Source organism: Buteo buteo, chromosome 11 (assembly GCF_964188355.1).
Source record: "Buteo buteo chromosome 11, bButBut1.hap1.1, whole genome shotgun sequence".
Lineage (NCBI taxonomy): Eukaryota > Metazoa > Chordata > Aves > Accipitriformes > Accipitridae > Buteo > Buteo buteo.
The window spans coordinates 39,254,883-39,271,383 of NC_134181.1; the positions used below are offsets into that span (position 1 = coordinate 39,254,883).

Genomic DNA, 16,501 nt, shown 5'->3' on the forward strand with positions numbered 1-16,501 from the left:
AGTTTCAGCAAAGCATCATTCGAAAAACAAACTCGCCCACCTTCGTTGTATTTAATTTTGCTCCCCAGCAGGTTTGAGTTGGCTGTAAACAGGCAAAATGTCTATAGCTAATTTTCCCCCCTCACAACAAATAAACAAAACCACCTCCTTCCTCAACATATTTTCACTTGTGTTTTTAGAAATATAATCAAACATGCGTCTGTCTAAGTGATGAAATGCTGGACAAGACTCATTTGTACTGAAATGTTTGTTTAAATATAGCTAATCCAAGAGCAAATCTTCTGCAAGCCCTGACAGCCAAATGAACCTGGCATAAAAGTGTTTTCTGAGAGGCAACATATGTAGCACAAGTGCTGAGCAAGTTCTTCCATTTGCAGGTTTTCTGCCCATCCTGCGTTGATGTTTGGCACATGGAGCAAGTCACATTAAGAAAAATCCAACCTACCTCATTCCAGTTGGGCTCCGTGGTGTCTCTGTAAACTCTAGTTTTAGCCTTGTTCACAAAATACCCAAAAGAATCCACCTCTAATGTGCAGTACAAATCTGAGAAGGGGAGACAGGGACAGAAACTTTTAAAAAATTTCTAGAATCTCCTAACTTGCATTTATCACTCTCAGGGTATGTCTTCATTTGCATCTTCTTTGTATTAGTACTAGTAACATTATCCAGAAGAAATCTCATCATCTGGACCAACAGAGTTGCCTTTATGAAGCTGAAGTACCAGCACAGCCGTATAAATGACCTCAGCACAGACAAGCCCCTCACCTCTATCAAGAATCAGATGTATGCTATTATCCAATATTTCCCAAATCAATCCACAATGAGCAGGTGTACACCAATGAGAAATGAAACTTCCCCCAGTAGATACTGGAGCCCATCAGCACATCAGAACTGATTTCACTCAGAACAGCATCAGTATAATATCCCTCAGAGAGTAGGTTAAGGGCCAGCCGTCAAAAACTCATTATCTTCACAAAGTGGTTAATTATGTGGTATCTGGTGTTCCTGAAGAGCTAGTAATGAGCTGTAGACATTGCCCCTGTTTGTAAGTTATGTAGTAAGTTATGTTAGCCAGCATCTGGGAAGTCAGTGGTTCAGCAGGATGAAGGCTAACAGAAACCATGTACACCCGAGTTCACTTCTTTCCTCCTGAGACTGCACAAGCAGCTTAGATAAGAACCAGATCCCCAGCCACATGGCTACGTAAGCTTTGCAGCTTTTCCTCGATTATCCTCATCAGCAGCTGAGAAGCATGTTTATTTCTACAGGAGTCATCTTCACTCTATTTTTTCACCTTTTTTGATCCTTCTGTCAAATCATTCCCCTGAATTTTAATACATCTTTCTTCACACCAAAAATTCTGGATGTCAGAGAATGCTTCCCACTCTTTCATTGCAAAACAAAATACAGTTGAAAGAATTCAGGAATAAAGGCTGACTTGTATCTAAAACTGTTGGGTAATCAGCAAACACTGCTTAAAAAAAATACCAACAGACTAGGCCTGAAAAAATAATGCTGCATGCTTGATCCTGATCTGAGTTAATAGCAGCATTAAAAAAATTGCATTCCCCTAAAATTACACCAATGCCCCAATTTCACTTTCAGTTCCCCAAATCATCTCTCCTCCTTACCATCATCCCAGATGCTGCAATCCTAAATCAGTCCATGCCCAGCTGTCACAGCACCTGAATTATCTAACCCCTATCAATACCTCTGTGTATTACAGAACTGCAACTCACTTGAACTTTGCTTGAATCCTGTGGCAGAGTGGACAATGACATTCAGGAATCCATAGAGACCTGGGGATTCATCATCTGTACAAAAGACCCAAGGCATTTTGTTATGTTCACAGAGGAGCCAAGAGTGAAAGACAGTGATGAGATTGACAATTACATAGGTTAACGAGCAGAGGGTAAACTGTCCCTAAAAAGGATGGCAGGAGCATGTAATCTAGCCATTTCAGCAAGAGGAGACTGTTCCAGGTTCAGTGTTGGTTTCAGCTGTAATGCCTTCTGGCACTGTGTGGCTTTTACAACATTTCTAGGGTCAGCAAGATAGCACAGAAGCAATTCAAAGGAGAAAAAGTAAAATATAGAGGCTAAGTCTATACTAGCAGATTAAATAGTAATTTAGGATGGTCTCTGACCCAAAATTTTGGCCAACTAGCGTTCTTCCAAAGGACTCCCAGACATAGTTCAAAGTTGTCCCAGGCTAGGACTCCAACAGGCACTCCAATCCCTGGCATGATGGCTGCATATGAAGACCATTTAATAGCCAATGAATATATATTGGATGATGTCCAGGAATATTTTGCTAGTTTAGATGTAGTCATATAATTTGGAGCTTGTATTTTTATTGTTGCAGCAAGTAACACTGGGATGACAGATTATTCTTGTTCCTGCTGCCCTCTTTGTATTCTACCATTTGCTTCAACTAAACTACACAAGTTGGGTATGTAAGGTCTCAGCTTTTGTTTTACAGGAACTCTCAGTTTGTAACTCATCACCAGGTTGAAGCCTGTAGCAAAAAGAAACAGTAAAAGCAGTTCTAGGGGAAATGCACAAAGGCAGGCAGAGGTTAGGTTCTCACCTGTACCATGTGAAAGCATAAACCAAAGGTCTTACCTTCCTTATTGATAGTGAGGGGAATGTTGTGGACTGTCTGAAGCTTCACACAGGAGTTTGTCAGCATCTGGAGCTCCACTGATGTGAGTGAGAAGCTTTTAAAGCCTGCCAAGGAGATTCAAAGAGGGAGGAATTAAAATTCAAAGCAGAGGCTGGATGCATGCTCCCTTATTCTAGGCATACAGGGGATAGCTGCTCCCTGGACAAGGCTCAGCAACAGTACTGTGGTGCTCAGGTCTGTACTGCTGCTGCAGCCCAGCTCTACTGAGGGCACATTTAGTTACTCTTTGGAGTAAAAAGTCTCAGGATGGTTCACAGAAGAGAAGTGGGGCTCTTATTTTTTTGCAAAGCCAAAAACCACCCATGCCAAAAAAGTAAACAAGCTTCTTTGGTTTGGAGCCAGGTAAAAGGGTGCAGCTGTTCCCTCTACCTGGAATTGCACAGAGCTATGATCTCTAGGGTAAATGGGAGAATCTCTCCACACACTTACTAAGTGCTCTCCCTACATATTCCCTACATGTTGCTGCAAGCAAAAGTCCCCCAGACAGGCTCAGATGTGCAGAGACAGAAGACATCCAGGTTGTGCTGTTGGATTTCAATGCACATCTCCCTTTTTGCTGGGAACCCTGCCCCACACCTCATCCTCTGGACTCCTGCTCTCTAATAAGATCACAGTATTTGTACCAATGCCCAGCTGAGGGACACTCACATTTCTTCTGCTGCTCCCGGATGTTCTCCCTCCATTCTGCTCTTTCATAGTCCGATGAAATGAGGAACGTGTAACTCTACCCAGGAAAACAGAAGAAAATGGGGTATGCATTAGTCTGACCGACAACTGAGAGCAGGCCTGCCTGCCTTCCACCCTCCTCCAGTGGAAATTGTTGGATATACTGTCCTTCTAGTACTCCTGCCAGCTGCCCTACATCACAGCTTTGTCAGTGACAGGCAGGATTCCAGCAACGTGCCCTCTCAACAATGTGCCAGCAGTACCAACACAGACACCTGCAGTCAGGGCTTTCACAGAGCTCCACCCTGCAAACAGCAGCTGCATCCCTGGCAATATGAGGTCCCATGGTAGCTCTGTGCTATTCCTCACAACAGTTGTACCAGAAAACCCAAAAGTGTCCAGCACAGGCCCAGACACTGATGTAAGCTGAGGAAGCAGTGACCAGTTTGTAGATTTTCATTGAGTAGTAACAGGATCTTGTGAGAATCCTTTGCCATGTGCATGGAAAGGCCATGGTGACAGGTTACAGCACTGCCAGAACAGGGGATACCTCTGGCACATTGAGCATCCCACAGCACTAAAGGAGATTGTTCACAACCATTCAACATCCTTGGTGCCAAGTGCAGCCTACAGTCCTGAGGAGACAGCCCCCAGTGTGCTAAGCCTTGAACTTGAAGGGGAGTCTAGAAGGCAGCTGCTGCAGAGCTTTATCTTAGGTGAAGAGAGCCGTTCCTATTGCTCTGCCAGGCAGGTGCTGAGGTAGGGGATTAATTTCTAACATTATTTTTTAAATGCCAATTTTGCATACAAATTAGTCATACCTTACAAGATGTCATCACAGCCTTTGGTGTAGCAAGGTTTAGGTGTCTGCTGCTTGGAAAGTGCTTTCAGGCCAGACAGCAGAGGACATGAAGGCCTCCTTGTACAACAACATATACAAACACACACACACAACCCTCCCCTTCACCTCTGTCTTGTACACCGGGGGAGTCCAGAAGAGCCACTCACCTTGCCATTGCGATTGTGTACACGGAAGGCCATGTTGGGAGACATCAGCAGTAGGAGGGATTCCTGCTCTGAGAGCTTCTTTTTCAACCTCTCAATGACCTTGCTGCCTTTATTGGCCCTCTGAAGGGTGGGGGAGAGAGGAAGACAGAGGACACTTGTTATACTGCAACATCTGTCCCCATTTCCACTGAAAGACATTTTAAGGTCCACAGTCCTTTCCCTCTGTGAGAAGCCAAATGGCCCCAGGCAGGAGAAATGCTGTCAACAGGATCCATTGGGCTCCCAGCTGCTCAGGAAGATGTTATCTGCAGTATCTCTACACTCAGACTTGGCTCTGTTCCCCAATTCTAGCTGCCCCAGACAAAGCTGCAGAGGTGCATGGCCACTGTCCCAGCCATACCCTGTACTTTCTGTTCCAGAGACTGCAGCAGCATCATGTCACTGGGCAGCCATAGGACTGCCAGGTCCTCCACAAGCATCCTTAACTAAGGAGACTGTAAGGAACTTCTCTAGAATCTGCCCAGAACTCTGTTGCCAAAATTCTCTCTTATTCACCACCCACTGATCCATTTTCAACAGAGGTCAGCTAAAAACAAGGTTTTTCTTGGATAAAACCCGAGTCCCAAACCCAGCCATGTATGTTGTTTGGCACTGATGCACTGAAGCACGTATCTTAGACACCTACATCTTCTGAATAAGAGGCTTACACGTGGTGTTCCTCCTAATACCTTACTTATTCCAGGAAGCCCTCTCTGAAAGCCAGCCAGGGCAGAGAGGCAGAAGCATGTTCTTTCAAAGCACAAGGAATAGTCTTCTCACGGTACAAGCAGTGTTATTCATATCCTGTTCTACACACCAGCAGGCTTTCAGCTTTCAAACTCTTATTTCTCTTTCGGGTTCCAGAAAGGTTTGGAGTCTAAAACCTCTGAGAAAACATGTCTTGCAAGCAAAGAGAAGCCTGGGCCAGAGACACCATATCTGTGTCAGACCATCCAGTCAGCATAATTGGTGTTGACCATATATTTGCTGGTGCCTTGACACTGGTGAAGTCAGAAAAAGCTTCAAAAGCATAACTGAGCCTGCAAAAATTTAGAAGTACATGGCTTCTGACCAAAATCACTTGCAGGATCATACTCTAATAGCTAGAAATTGGCATGCCACTCTCCCAGTCCTTCTCATATCCACAGCATAAGAGCCTTGCCCTCCACATGGATGCTTGAGGATAGCAGTCACAGGTGGTTCCATGCAAGTAGAGGAGCTACTGGGTACAACTACAGGGTCTTTTTGTTCTGCCTCCTTATAGGACACCCATCATTCAAGCCATGCACTAGGACGAGCAATGATGGGCTGCAGAGCATCTGGATATCACTGATAACAGAGCCACACCACAAGCCTCTGCTGAACAGTCTGTTTTAGCATGATTCCCTGTGCTGTGCAGCTCTGAGAATGCTGCGTCTGTCAGCACCTCATCTCAGCAGAGACACTGAGTCTGTACTTGGCATGTAGTGCTCAACCCCTTTTACCTTTTCACGCTGGATATCATTCTTGATCTGGGATATCTTGATCTTCATGGCATCCAGTTCCTCATCAGGTACCAGTGGGATATTGGGCACTGCCTCAGACTCATCCACCATTTGGAAACTAAGGTCAGTGAGCGGGATGTACCATTTGCAGTCATATTGTTGGCTTTTACTGAAAGACAGAAGGTCCAAACCTTTTACTATTACTGGTGTTTGGCAACACACGCTCCCCCTTCCCACAAGTCCTTCCCCGCTATAGTGCATAAGATACAGAAATGGGCACAACTTCACTGTGACTCCTATGTGGAAAAACTCTGGTGAAGGGCTGCTTTCCAGCAAGAAAGCCTAGAAGGGCCAATAGCCAGTACAGCACGTAACAAGGCAACTTGTTTTGTTATCTAGTTCTTTTCATCCTAAGAAACCACAATGAACTTTGTGCAAACCCTTTCAGTCCTGCATGCTCTCCCTTTGAAGCCTCCATAGAGGCAAAGTTCAAAAGCCATGCCATGCCTCTGACCTGGTTGCTACCTGTGATCTAAACCCAGGTCTCTCCTGCCTGAGCTAGGAGGGCCAAGTGGGGCAGGTGAGCCAATATGTATAAACCTCTGTGTAATCCAACCAGAAGAGAGAAACTACAGCTCGTAACTGCCATTCTCCAGTGATTTCACCAGGATAACCAGTTCACTTTTTTCAATGTTTTATTCCCTCTCCACCTCTACTGTCAGGAACATCCACTCTTGGGAATGTCCCACTCTTTTGAAGGTTCATTCCTCACAAGCATGTGCTTCAAAAGGGGCAGGGACAACTTTTTGCTTGAGGAGGGCAAGAAGATGTGAGAGGTCTCCCTGAGCAGAACATTTACCAAATGACGAGAAGCCCTGTTTGAGGCAGGTATGTTGGTAAAGGTTCCTCCCCCCTCATCTGTGAAAAATGTCAACAAAACTGTTTTTGTAGCTGCACTTTGCGGTTGACACATAGTCTGTTTATTGTACCTTTTCCATTTTTCTACAAAACTGTTAACTGGCTGTAGCTGCATGGCCAAAATTAATAACCTTAGTAACAAAAGAAAGAGAAGAATGTCACCTATTAAAAGAAAGAGGAAGTAGAAAAATGAATGGCATTTGTCCAGAATACCAGCAGCTACAGCACATCCTATTTTCCTAGGAAGGCTCAGGGCAGGAGGAATTAACCTTTCCTGAGGGACCAGCACTTGGCCAAGGTCTTAAAACAGACAGTACTACCTTGCTGACCATTCCTTGTCTCACTACATCCTGTGGATTATGGTTACCCAGGTCTGGGGGTATTCATATTCAACTAAAACTGCTGGCTAAACCCAGGATTCTGCTGAAGCTGAGGTGCAAAGCACATAGTCCAGAAGGAAAACCTCACCCTCCAATCTGCTTCTTGAGCTTGGCACACAGGAACAGATCAGTAAAAAGAAAGACATGACGTAGCTTGCGAGCCCCCTCAACCAGCTCCACCATGAAACTGTCCTTCAGCAGCTGCCGGTGCTGGTAAAAAAAACAGAAAAAATGTTTAGGTAGTGCAATATGAGCCCCAGATTTGGCGCTGGGGCAACACATTCCTTAGACGTGACTCTTACCAGAGCCAATTCAGTAAATTGGTCTAATTCAGAAAAAAGAAAAAAGGCTATTAAATGTTTCTTGCTGTAAGCTCTGCTCCCTGCTGCTACCCTCTCTCCCAGGGGCCGAAATGGCCATGAATCTTCTTTATTATCTGGTTCTGGGTCAGACTTCAGGCTTCTCTCGATCACCTGTTCCTGCACCCAAGTGTAATTTGTAAGTCCATTGCCCAGCTTCTGCGTAGCCAAGGGCCAGAATCACTGAGAGTACATCATCCCCTCACAAACCAGCAGAGAGCAGCAAACACCACTTTTCTCAGGAGTCACTTACCCAGCCACTGAATTCAGCTTAAGCTACCCCACCAGGTAGAAAGAGGAGTGAACACCTCCATGAACACCTCCACTCCCCATTCACAACAGTAGTTTGTCAACATTAACAGCTGAATGCCATTGCTGCTTCTTTATTACAAGTGCTGTTAAGGGACATTTCCTGAACAAAATGTGTATCTAGCAAACTTCTCAGTAGTCCCTTATCAGCCTGTGTTTAAATAGGACCATCTGGATATGTCCCCACCCCATGCCTATTTAAATCTCTTTTATGTATCATATAAACATTGCCCAAACCTAGAAGACGCAAAGAAACCACACAACCCTGATGCCTTTATTCCTGTTTCTAGCTCCAGGAAGCTTTACAGCCTCCTAAATAAGAGGCACACGTTCGTAGGCAGAAGCATAGCTTTCCCAATTCCCTTATGGTGACTTCATAGATAAAAGACAAAAAGGCTGGAGCACTGGCACTGAGACAGATGGCTGTGTGCTGTTACCAGTGACCAAGCCACGAGTTTCAAGCCCTGCTCTACACTCAGGACTTCTGCTCTGGTGTCAGGATCAATAGGACTCCAAGTGCACATCTGGAATACATATCTCCCACTGATTTTCAAACAGAAGTCAGGGGTATTCAACTTTGGGCAAATTTTATTCCCACCAATATGTATAACTGTCAGTGTTGCCTTGCTTCACAGCCAGTACAAGCAGGAACCATCAGCTTCTCCACGCATGCTAAGGTATGCTAAGGTACCTTTTCCTGACCAGTACTATTTCCTTACTATTCCAGCTAAGAGGATGCTCCCCTGACACCAGTGAACGACACGTCACACATACCATATATGCCCAGACAGCACTGTGGCTGAGGATAGGAGAGATCCGCTAACACTGTCCAGCACTAACCAACACCTCCCCCTGCTGTCTCACTGTCAGCCTTCTCCAGCCCATGCTCCGGACTTGTCAGTACAACTCACTCCCAACCTGCAGTATCTCTGTGATCCCCACGCTGGGAAATGCATGCATGAAAACTGTCCATTTCCAAGAGGCAGCTGTGCTCAGCTATGCAGCAGTATGCAACAGGACAGCAGTTAACCTGAGCAAGGTCAGGACGTCCAAAGCAGAATTGATGCCTCAGTTTCTCAGGTTATACCCAATGTGGTTTGCTTGCTGCGTGACTTAACAAGCCCTGAACACATTTACTGAAGAGGGTGTGGGAGTGCAAACCCCCATGCTGCCTCTCCTTCCGCCTACCATTCTTCCCATCTTGGCTCTCCAAAATGAAAACAAACCACATCAGTCCTGAGCTCAGCAGGCGTCATGGCAAGGAACACAAGGCAGAGAAATGCCCTTGCAGACATAATTCTCGTTTCCACACTCTGTCCTACAGCACCCTAAACTTCCTGACGTGGCCTAAGAGTCTGCATTTTCCTCTCTGCAGCTGCACGAGCACCACAGCTAGCTGTTAAAGCACACAAAGCAGTGTCAGCACCTCATCTTGGTGCTGCCTTCCATTACACAAAGGTCCTGGAAATTTGTGAGCAGCAGCAAAAGCTGCACCTTCTCCATAGTGCCAGGAAGCAAGGCTGCTCCCTAGCAGACTGTTGCACCATCTCTGGGCAGGAGTCTGTAGAGATCTGGTATCCAGCAGTGATTCAAGCTCAGAAAGGCCTGTACATATGTTAATGTTTATTTTTAGGTGGGCGTGATCCTCCTGGCTTATCTTCAGTGGTTTTGAAGAGGATGCCTGCCTGCATTGATGTCTCTGCTGCTGATGCGCACTTGTGCATGCCTCCCCCTCCTGCCTGGCAAACAAACCGCAGGTAGGAAACTAGTAACACTGAGCTTTCAAAATAAATAAATAAAAAGGAGGACGTGTGTTGTCAGTAGCAAAAACACTCTCCACAGCTGCGAAGAATTTAATCTGGGAGCAATAATGAAGCAGGGAAAGATATTTTCTGAGCAAGCCAAAACCCTGATCTCAGGTTTCGAGATCTGATGCATATTAATTACACTGCAAATCAGCTCAGCTCCTCTGGGGCAATGAGAATAGCTGCTTGTTGCCAGCTCAACCTCTGCTCAATGTTCGTAGGTGTAAAGATGTTCTCACAGCTCACTCATCTCTGCTACCCTGCAAGAATGAGGCACTGTCCCTTCCCTACCTGGCAGGGACATGGCACCGTCCTGACCTGGCCTTCTGTCCCCCTCTGCCAGGCACTGGCATTGAGAGAGATCAGTCAAGACCCCAGCCCAGCACCCTGTCAAGAGTTCCTAGCTGAAAAATACCCCAGGCTAGTCCAGAACACAGATTCAGCACCCTGGGAAGATGTCTCTGGCAGAGACAGGGCATCCACACGGCCAGCAATGTTTCTTCACAAGCAATGGAGGGCACAGGCCCAGGAGAGCTGTTGGAGGACTGTGAAGGACTACTGCTCAGCCCTAGATCAGCCCCCTGGTTTTGGCAGTATTCCAGTACCATCATCTAGACCAGAGCATTTTGAAGACAAGCGTTTCCTTAAGTGAAGCGGAAGCCCACACTGAGGCACCAGTGACTGGAAACCTTTGTGTCAGGTCTTCACAAAGTAAGAAAAGAAGAGCCCATCAGTATTCCCTGCAGCAAGGCTACAGACCTCCCCACATGGCCTGCCTGGTCCAACCTGCTGCTACACAGTCCTTGGCTGTCACCATCTAAGCAGAGTTCCTCCAAGTGGCCATGCTCTCTGTCCCACATCTCCCCAAAAGTCAAGCAGAAAGCTCAGCCGTACAACGCCAAATCAGCGGTGTGATTCAATAGCCTTCATACTTCCCATCTGGGACTAAGGTACCACTCATTTGCACTGAGTTTATTTTGGCTAGCACTCCTGGGTACAAAATACCCTAACACAGTGCTACCACGAGGCAGCAAAAAGTCTTTGGCAGCATGATCTCCCAGAAAGAGAGCTGGGTGGGAAGACAAGGCTGTATTTCCTAGGCTTGACTGGAACAGAAGTAAAGAGGTGAAAGGGATTTATTCCAGTCAGACACTCAGAGGAAAACACTGAGCTCCCCAGACCTTTCATACCTCATATCTTCTTGCTCATGAGCTAGTTGGGAAGGTCTCCCTTCAGCAAGCAGCAGGGGTAAACTGCCACAAAAGCAACCAAGTGTCTGGGGACAAGAGGACAGAAGAAAACATTTGTGGATCAAGCCAGGAAATCTCTCCTCACAGGGGTGTGGAGCTTGATATTAGATCTAACTACCAGCTTCTCTCGGAAAACAGGACTTTCGTTAGGGCTGGGCACAACAGGCATGCCCCAGGCTGCTCAGCATCAGTGGAGCAGAGGAGGAGCGCTTCCAGCAAAGGGTCGCATCCTTTGTTGCAAATGATTCATCTTGCCAGGAGGGTTCAGTAGGTCAGCGGGAAACAATAAAAGGATTTCCCAACTGGCTTACCAGATCCGTGCCAAACCCCACAGTGAGGGAGCACAGGGCACCTTCCCGGTCCTCCTGACATGAGTCAGCCCATCCTACTCCACCCTGGGGAGCCAGCAGCCCCCTCAGACAGGACTCATGCTGGTCACATGCCCAGGCCACCTCACCTCCACAGGCCTTCTCCAGCAGTTTGGGAACCAAAGCCCATTTTGGTCCTCCCAGCCAGGGCCAGCAACAGCTATTCCTTTGGTAGCCTCCTGTTAAACAGGCTGTCCTGAAACACAAGGTCTTTTGGCTGGGTGATCCTGCTGTACATGACATACAACAGCCTATGTGTGGGAAACCATCTCTCTACCTTGCTTCCAAAGTTCCTCTGTTTGCTAAGGTTACCAAAGGTGCGAAAGGTTTCCTAAAATGCCCTGAAATGACATATAGACTACAGAAACATCAAATAAACATCCAGGAAAACATAAGCTTAAAATCAGAGCGGCAGTACAGTGGCAGAGTGACCCCTCTCTTCCAGACAGTCCCAAGACTGTCAGGTGTCCAGCACAGGAGCTCAGGTCCACTATAGAAAGAGGTTCCAGGAGGCCTGGGGGAAAACTTCCTATTTTGTATCATAATGGAGTGAATTAGGATCATCTTTAATCTCTCAAACAGGGCCTGGGCTGACTGTTACCTTCAGTGGCTCTTGCAAAGTTTCTCTACTGGTGCAGTGTAAGTCCCAAGCCTCCTTTCTAGGCCCTGCTTTCCTTTGCATGTTTTCACCTGCTTCTTCTCCCACCCACCTCAGTGCTCTAGACAAAAGAGCTCTGTCCCTGTACACCTTTCAGTGCTTAGATATCCTCTTTGGACCGCCTATTGCTGTCCTCCTCCTCTTACCCCTGTCAGTGAGCATCTCCCCCCTCCCCCCGCTACCAACCTCACGACTACCTGTATGCTCATCTATTCATCCTATAGTGTTTTTGTGCTGTTTGCATATGGTAAATCCTGCTGCTGTCACGTACTGTTTAACTCCAGGAAGTGTGGCAGAAGACCAGCTTGTCTGAGACACATTACAAAAAGCGGAATTTAAAAATCTACTCATCCAGAACCACAGCTGTACAAAAGGCTGTCTCCTCACTTGTGTGCCGAGGAAAGAGCTCATCCGATGTGGTGACAGCAGAGGCCTGCAGCGTGCGTGGGTGAGAGCCCCGGGAAGGACTGGAACATATGTGATGCAGGAGGAGGAGGGTAAAAGCAGGAGATGGGTATTGGCATATGTCAGTGAGGAAGAGGTGGTTTGGCTTTCTGCAGAGCGTAGGAAGAAAATGATTCCTTGTGTGTATATGCGTGTGTTGCAAGACCAGCATTGCAGAATAAAAGAGATGCTCTGCCTAGGGAGCTAAACTGGCTGCTCTTTGAGCATTTTAATAGCCTTTCTTTATTCTTTGCAAAGCTCCTGTCACCAGGAGCTCTCTGACTCCAGCAGTAAGACAGAGTGTGAAGCATCCAAGATAATTTTTGAGTGCTCTATCGCCAACATCTGCTCAAGGCCTCCAGAAGCAGTAGGCACCAGGCCTCAAGCTGTGCATGGCTGCCTGCATCTAAGCTTAGCTCCCATCTTTTCAAAGGCTTTAGTTTGCCCTTCTGCTCCCTTGCAAATGTCCTTTGTCCTTTCTCTTCCCTAGCACACTTGGTCTCCACCAAGTTAAATGGGTGCCTCAGGCAATGATAACCAGTGCCTTGACTGCAGTTTAAAACCACATTTAGAAACATGATAGAGCAGCTTGCCAAGCGGCCACTTCTCTCCAGGGCAAGGGAAAAGGTGCACAGTAGCATATGCTGATCCAACATGTGATCTAGTGGGCTTGATCCCAGAAGGAACTGCTTGGACTGGTGCTGATGAGACCAGACACTAAGCCACTCAGTCAGCAGAGTGACCCAAAACTCAAAAAAGCCTTTGTTTTTAGGCAGCTCCATTCCTCCATGCCACTGTGGGATCACACAAATACCAGTGTGAACACTTCAGAGAGGGTGGGACTGCACGGCCACGGGCAAGGCAGAATGGGAGCCACTACCACTCAGCTTGGTCTGAACTGCCCTGAAAGAACATCCAACAAAGAGTATTAGACAAGCAGCAGTCAAGAAAGTAACCACCATCTCCCAAATGAACTCTGCAATTTTTTGCAGTTTCATTCATTCCTGCTTTACAAGAATGGGCTGAATTAGCTGGAAACACAAGCCTTTACTTCTGCCAGAGAAAGACAACACAAGCTCTGCAATCACTTGCATCCAGGGTTAGTTGAAAAAAACCATGCAGCCCATCTAGCTGCTCTGTTAATAAGACTAGAAAGGTTATTACTCCCTTCCTTCTGGCACATAATAGTGGCACATCCTCCACCTCAAAGCATTCGTTCTCCTGCTTCCCAAGGGACCATCCCAATAGAACCTTAAACAGGTTGCCTATTTAAGCCAAGAGAATAGTGATGAAGAAAGATGCTTGCTCCATGGTCCTAATGGGTGGAAGATTCTCCACCACTTGCATTCTGAGTCAGAAGGTATAGTGCTACTCAGACCCCCTTTCCCTCCATGTATTTCTTTGGTCATTTAGAGGGTTGGCAGAGGTGGATACCTGACGATAATCCATCAAAAAAAAGTAAAAAAGTAAAACCACAAAAGTAGAAAGATGGGAAGGAGGGAGCAAGGGAATGTAGTAGCAGATCAGGCTGAATAGAAACAGACCCAAAAGCCCAGATAAGCCCTCCTGGCTCCCCTGTGTTGCCAGGCCGGGGCTGGTGCTCTCCTGGCGCCTCCATACTGCAGCCCTCGCAAACCACAAGGCAGAGAAGACTAGCTACAGCCAGCCTGGCAGGCAGCAAGGACCAAACTATGGGTTTGTAGGCTTAAGCCACGAATACTGCCTTCCCTGTTGTAGCCCTTTCTGTCCCTCTGGTGAATGGTTTTACTCCCTTTGTTCCCATCTCCTTGCACGACCTGAAATAATCATTCATCCCAGCAAATTAAATCAGGTCCATGCGTCACAGAAAACTTTCAGCTTATATGCGTAAGTCTAGAATTAGAAAAAAGCCTACTGAGCCAAGCAGAACCAGGGTGCAGGTGTGCAGAAAGGACACCTGACATCACGCAGGAAGACAGCAGGCAGGTCAGAGTGAGTCGATGCTCCTGGAGCAGGGAATCACCTTTTGCAAAAGGGATGAATACTGTGCTGATGAGCCTGTACTCTCTCCTGACCTGCACTCCTCTCCTTAGCAGCCTGTCACTAGGGAGATTAACAACTGGCTGCTTTCCCCAGTTCAAAGCAATCCTGAAAAAAAGAGCTGGAGCAAGAGGCTGGCAAAGGAGATTTGACTCCTCCTCACAACACACTCAAAGGGGAAAAATATTCCCCATAAAAGGCAAGTACTGGGAAAAAAAGATAACTGAGATCAGCACCTAAGCAATACATGAGGGGAAAGGGCTGTTTTCCCTCCTTCCTTTCCACCAAGGAAATTTCTATGGGAGGAAGACAAATAATGAAAAAAGCCATCAAAGCAAGCTGGCGATTCATTAAAATAAAAAATGCATTATGCATTGAGAGCAGTCAATTAGGAGATGCAAACTGCACACTGTCCTGTCACCCTAGGGGAAGCACAAGCAAGGCGAGTGGGAGGAAAGGATAAGTAGAAAAGGAAAGATTTACAGGCATAAACAAAACCCAGCTATGACCCCAAGCTGAGTAGCTTGTAGCAAGGAGCAGCCATCACTAACCCACATGGAGTAGCTGGGAGCACGCTTGTGTCTCTGGATTACTATGCAGAAAGTGAACATACCTACTCTCTAGACACAGAGTGGTGTCAACTGGGGCATTAGTGCTTTGAAGAAAGTAGGATATTGGTGCCAAATGACTAAAGAAAGTATCCACCATCAGATTCCCAGGCAAATTCTGGGAAGCATCAGAAGCAATTCCTTTTCTTCCCTGGGCTCAGTGCAAGCTGTATGCAGCAAAGGAGAGCACAAAGGGTTCCTAGTCCCTCCAGCACACCCACAGCCCTCTCCTTGGGTATGTCCCCTTCTTTCCCTCCCCACATGATACATAGAGTCACTGCAGGCAGAACCACTGAGAATGCGAACAGGGCTGCTGAGCCCAATCCTGACAAGCCTCCCCTTCCTGCTTTCTAAGATCTGACAAATACACCACTCCAAAAAGAGATCATCGGGACCATCCTCCTGAGCCTGCCCCTCTGCCTGGGCTCTGGCACCTCATTAGGATTCTGCATTATACTTTTCAAAGCCTGCATCCCTCATTGAGATGCTGACAGACAATCGGAGAACACAAAATGCTCCCTCCCCTGTGAAGGGGCATCCTAGCCTGCGATTTCTGCTATGACTCAATCAGCATCCACTTTAATGAGGCCATCCACTATCGCCAAGGCCCTGGTGACTGATGTCTGTGCTTCTATCTCAGCCTCCAATTGCTCAGCCCCTCCTCTTCTTTTCTCAGCTGCAGACTTCCTCAGCTGACAAAATGAGACAATGAACAAGACTTGTAGGACAAAGTGCACCAAATTCCCAGTACTGCAGCTTCTAGCAAATCTTTGTCAGCTGAAAATCAGTTTAACAGCTAAAAGCAAGCATGTTTAGCTGACAGGATTTGGGAATACATCATGAAGGTTCATGGTTTCTTAACAATCTCCTGGGCTTTGTAAGAGATGTTTTTGTACAGGGTAGTTTGGGTCACTTTTGATCAGCCAGTGTCTCTGGCATGCTGCCACAATTCCTCTTACACACATACTATCTGAGCGCACCTCTCTTTTGTTCAATCTCCTATGTTCTTCTCCCTCTTAATACTTCTGTCAGTCCTGGCCTTTCCTCATCAGGAAGGACTGAATTGCTTTCTAATGAAATTATGAGGCAGATGAATCAAGCCCACTGAGGCATGCAGGACTTTACTGTTGCGTAGCTCTTTGCCCCCCTTGCACAACATTGCATGCAGGTAAAGGAACTGCACATCTTAGAACTTTCTGGGTATAGTCCAGCTCCTAGCACAGCTGAGAAGAGTTATCTTACACCCTTAGGAGTCAATCACCTCCCTTAGCTTTCCCAGCCCATTCCATTTGTTTTGCTTCCTAGTCCCATTTAAAACATTCTTCTTTAGAAATGAGGATGCAAAAAAATAGTTTTATGGCAAGAATGAAGATTCTGAAAAACAGCTTTTCCTAATCTTTTATGATTTCTGATGTTTCCTCACCTTTTTCTCTTCCCAGGCTTCCTGTTTGGTTTCAGTTTGCAGGTAAAATACAAATCCATTTAGTGTATAGCAATATGC

General features: G+C 46.5%; 1 protein-coding gene across 1 annotated transcript in view; it reads right to left on the minus strand.

The window, feature by feature from the left end:
• BCR (BCR activator of RhoGEF and GTPase) overlaps nucleotides 1-16,501 on the minus strand; it is a 107,524-nt gene that overhangs the window by 19,698 nt on the left and 71,325 nt on the right. Inside the window, exons 9-15 of the mRNA XM_075041668.1 lie at nucleotides 7,269-7,390; nucleotides 5,883-6,051; nucleotides 4,360-4,479; nucleotides 3,334-3,409; nucleotides 2,625-2,729; nucleotides 1,740-1,814; nucleotides 446-543 (exon numbers count right to left, since the gene is read on the minus strand). Of these exons, the coding sequence (XP_074897769.1) occupies nucleotides 446-543; nucleotides 1,740-1,814; nucleotides 2,625-2,729; nucleotides 3,334-3,409; nucleotides 4,360-4,479; nucleotides 5,883-6,051; nucleotides 7,269-7,390 (765 nt within the window). The remainder of the gene's footprint in view (nucleotides 1-445; nucleotides 544-1,739; nucleotides 1,815-2,624; nucleotides 2,730-3,333; nucleotides 3,410-4,359; nucleotides 4,480-5,882; nucleotides 6,052-7,268; nucleotides 7,391-16,501) is intronic.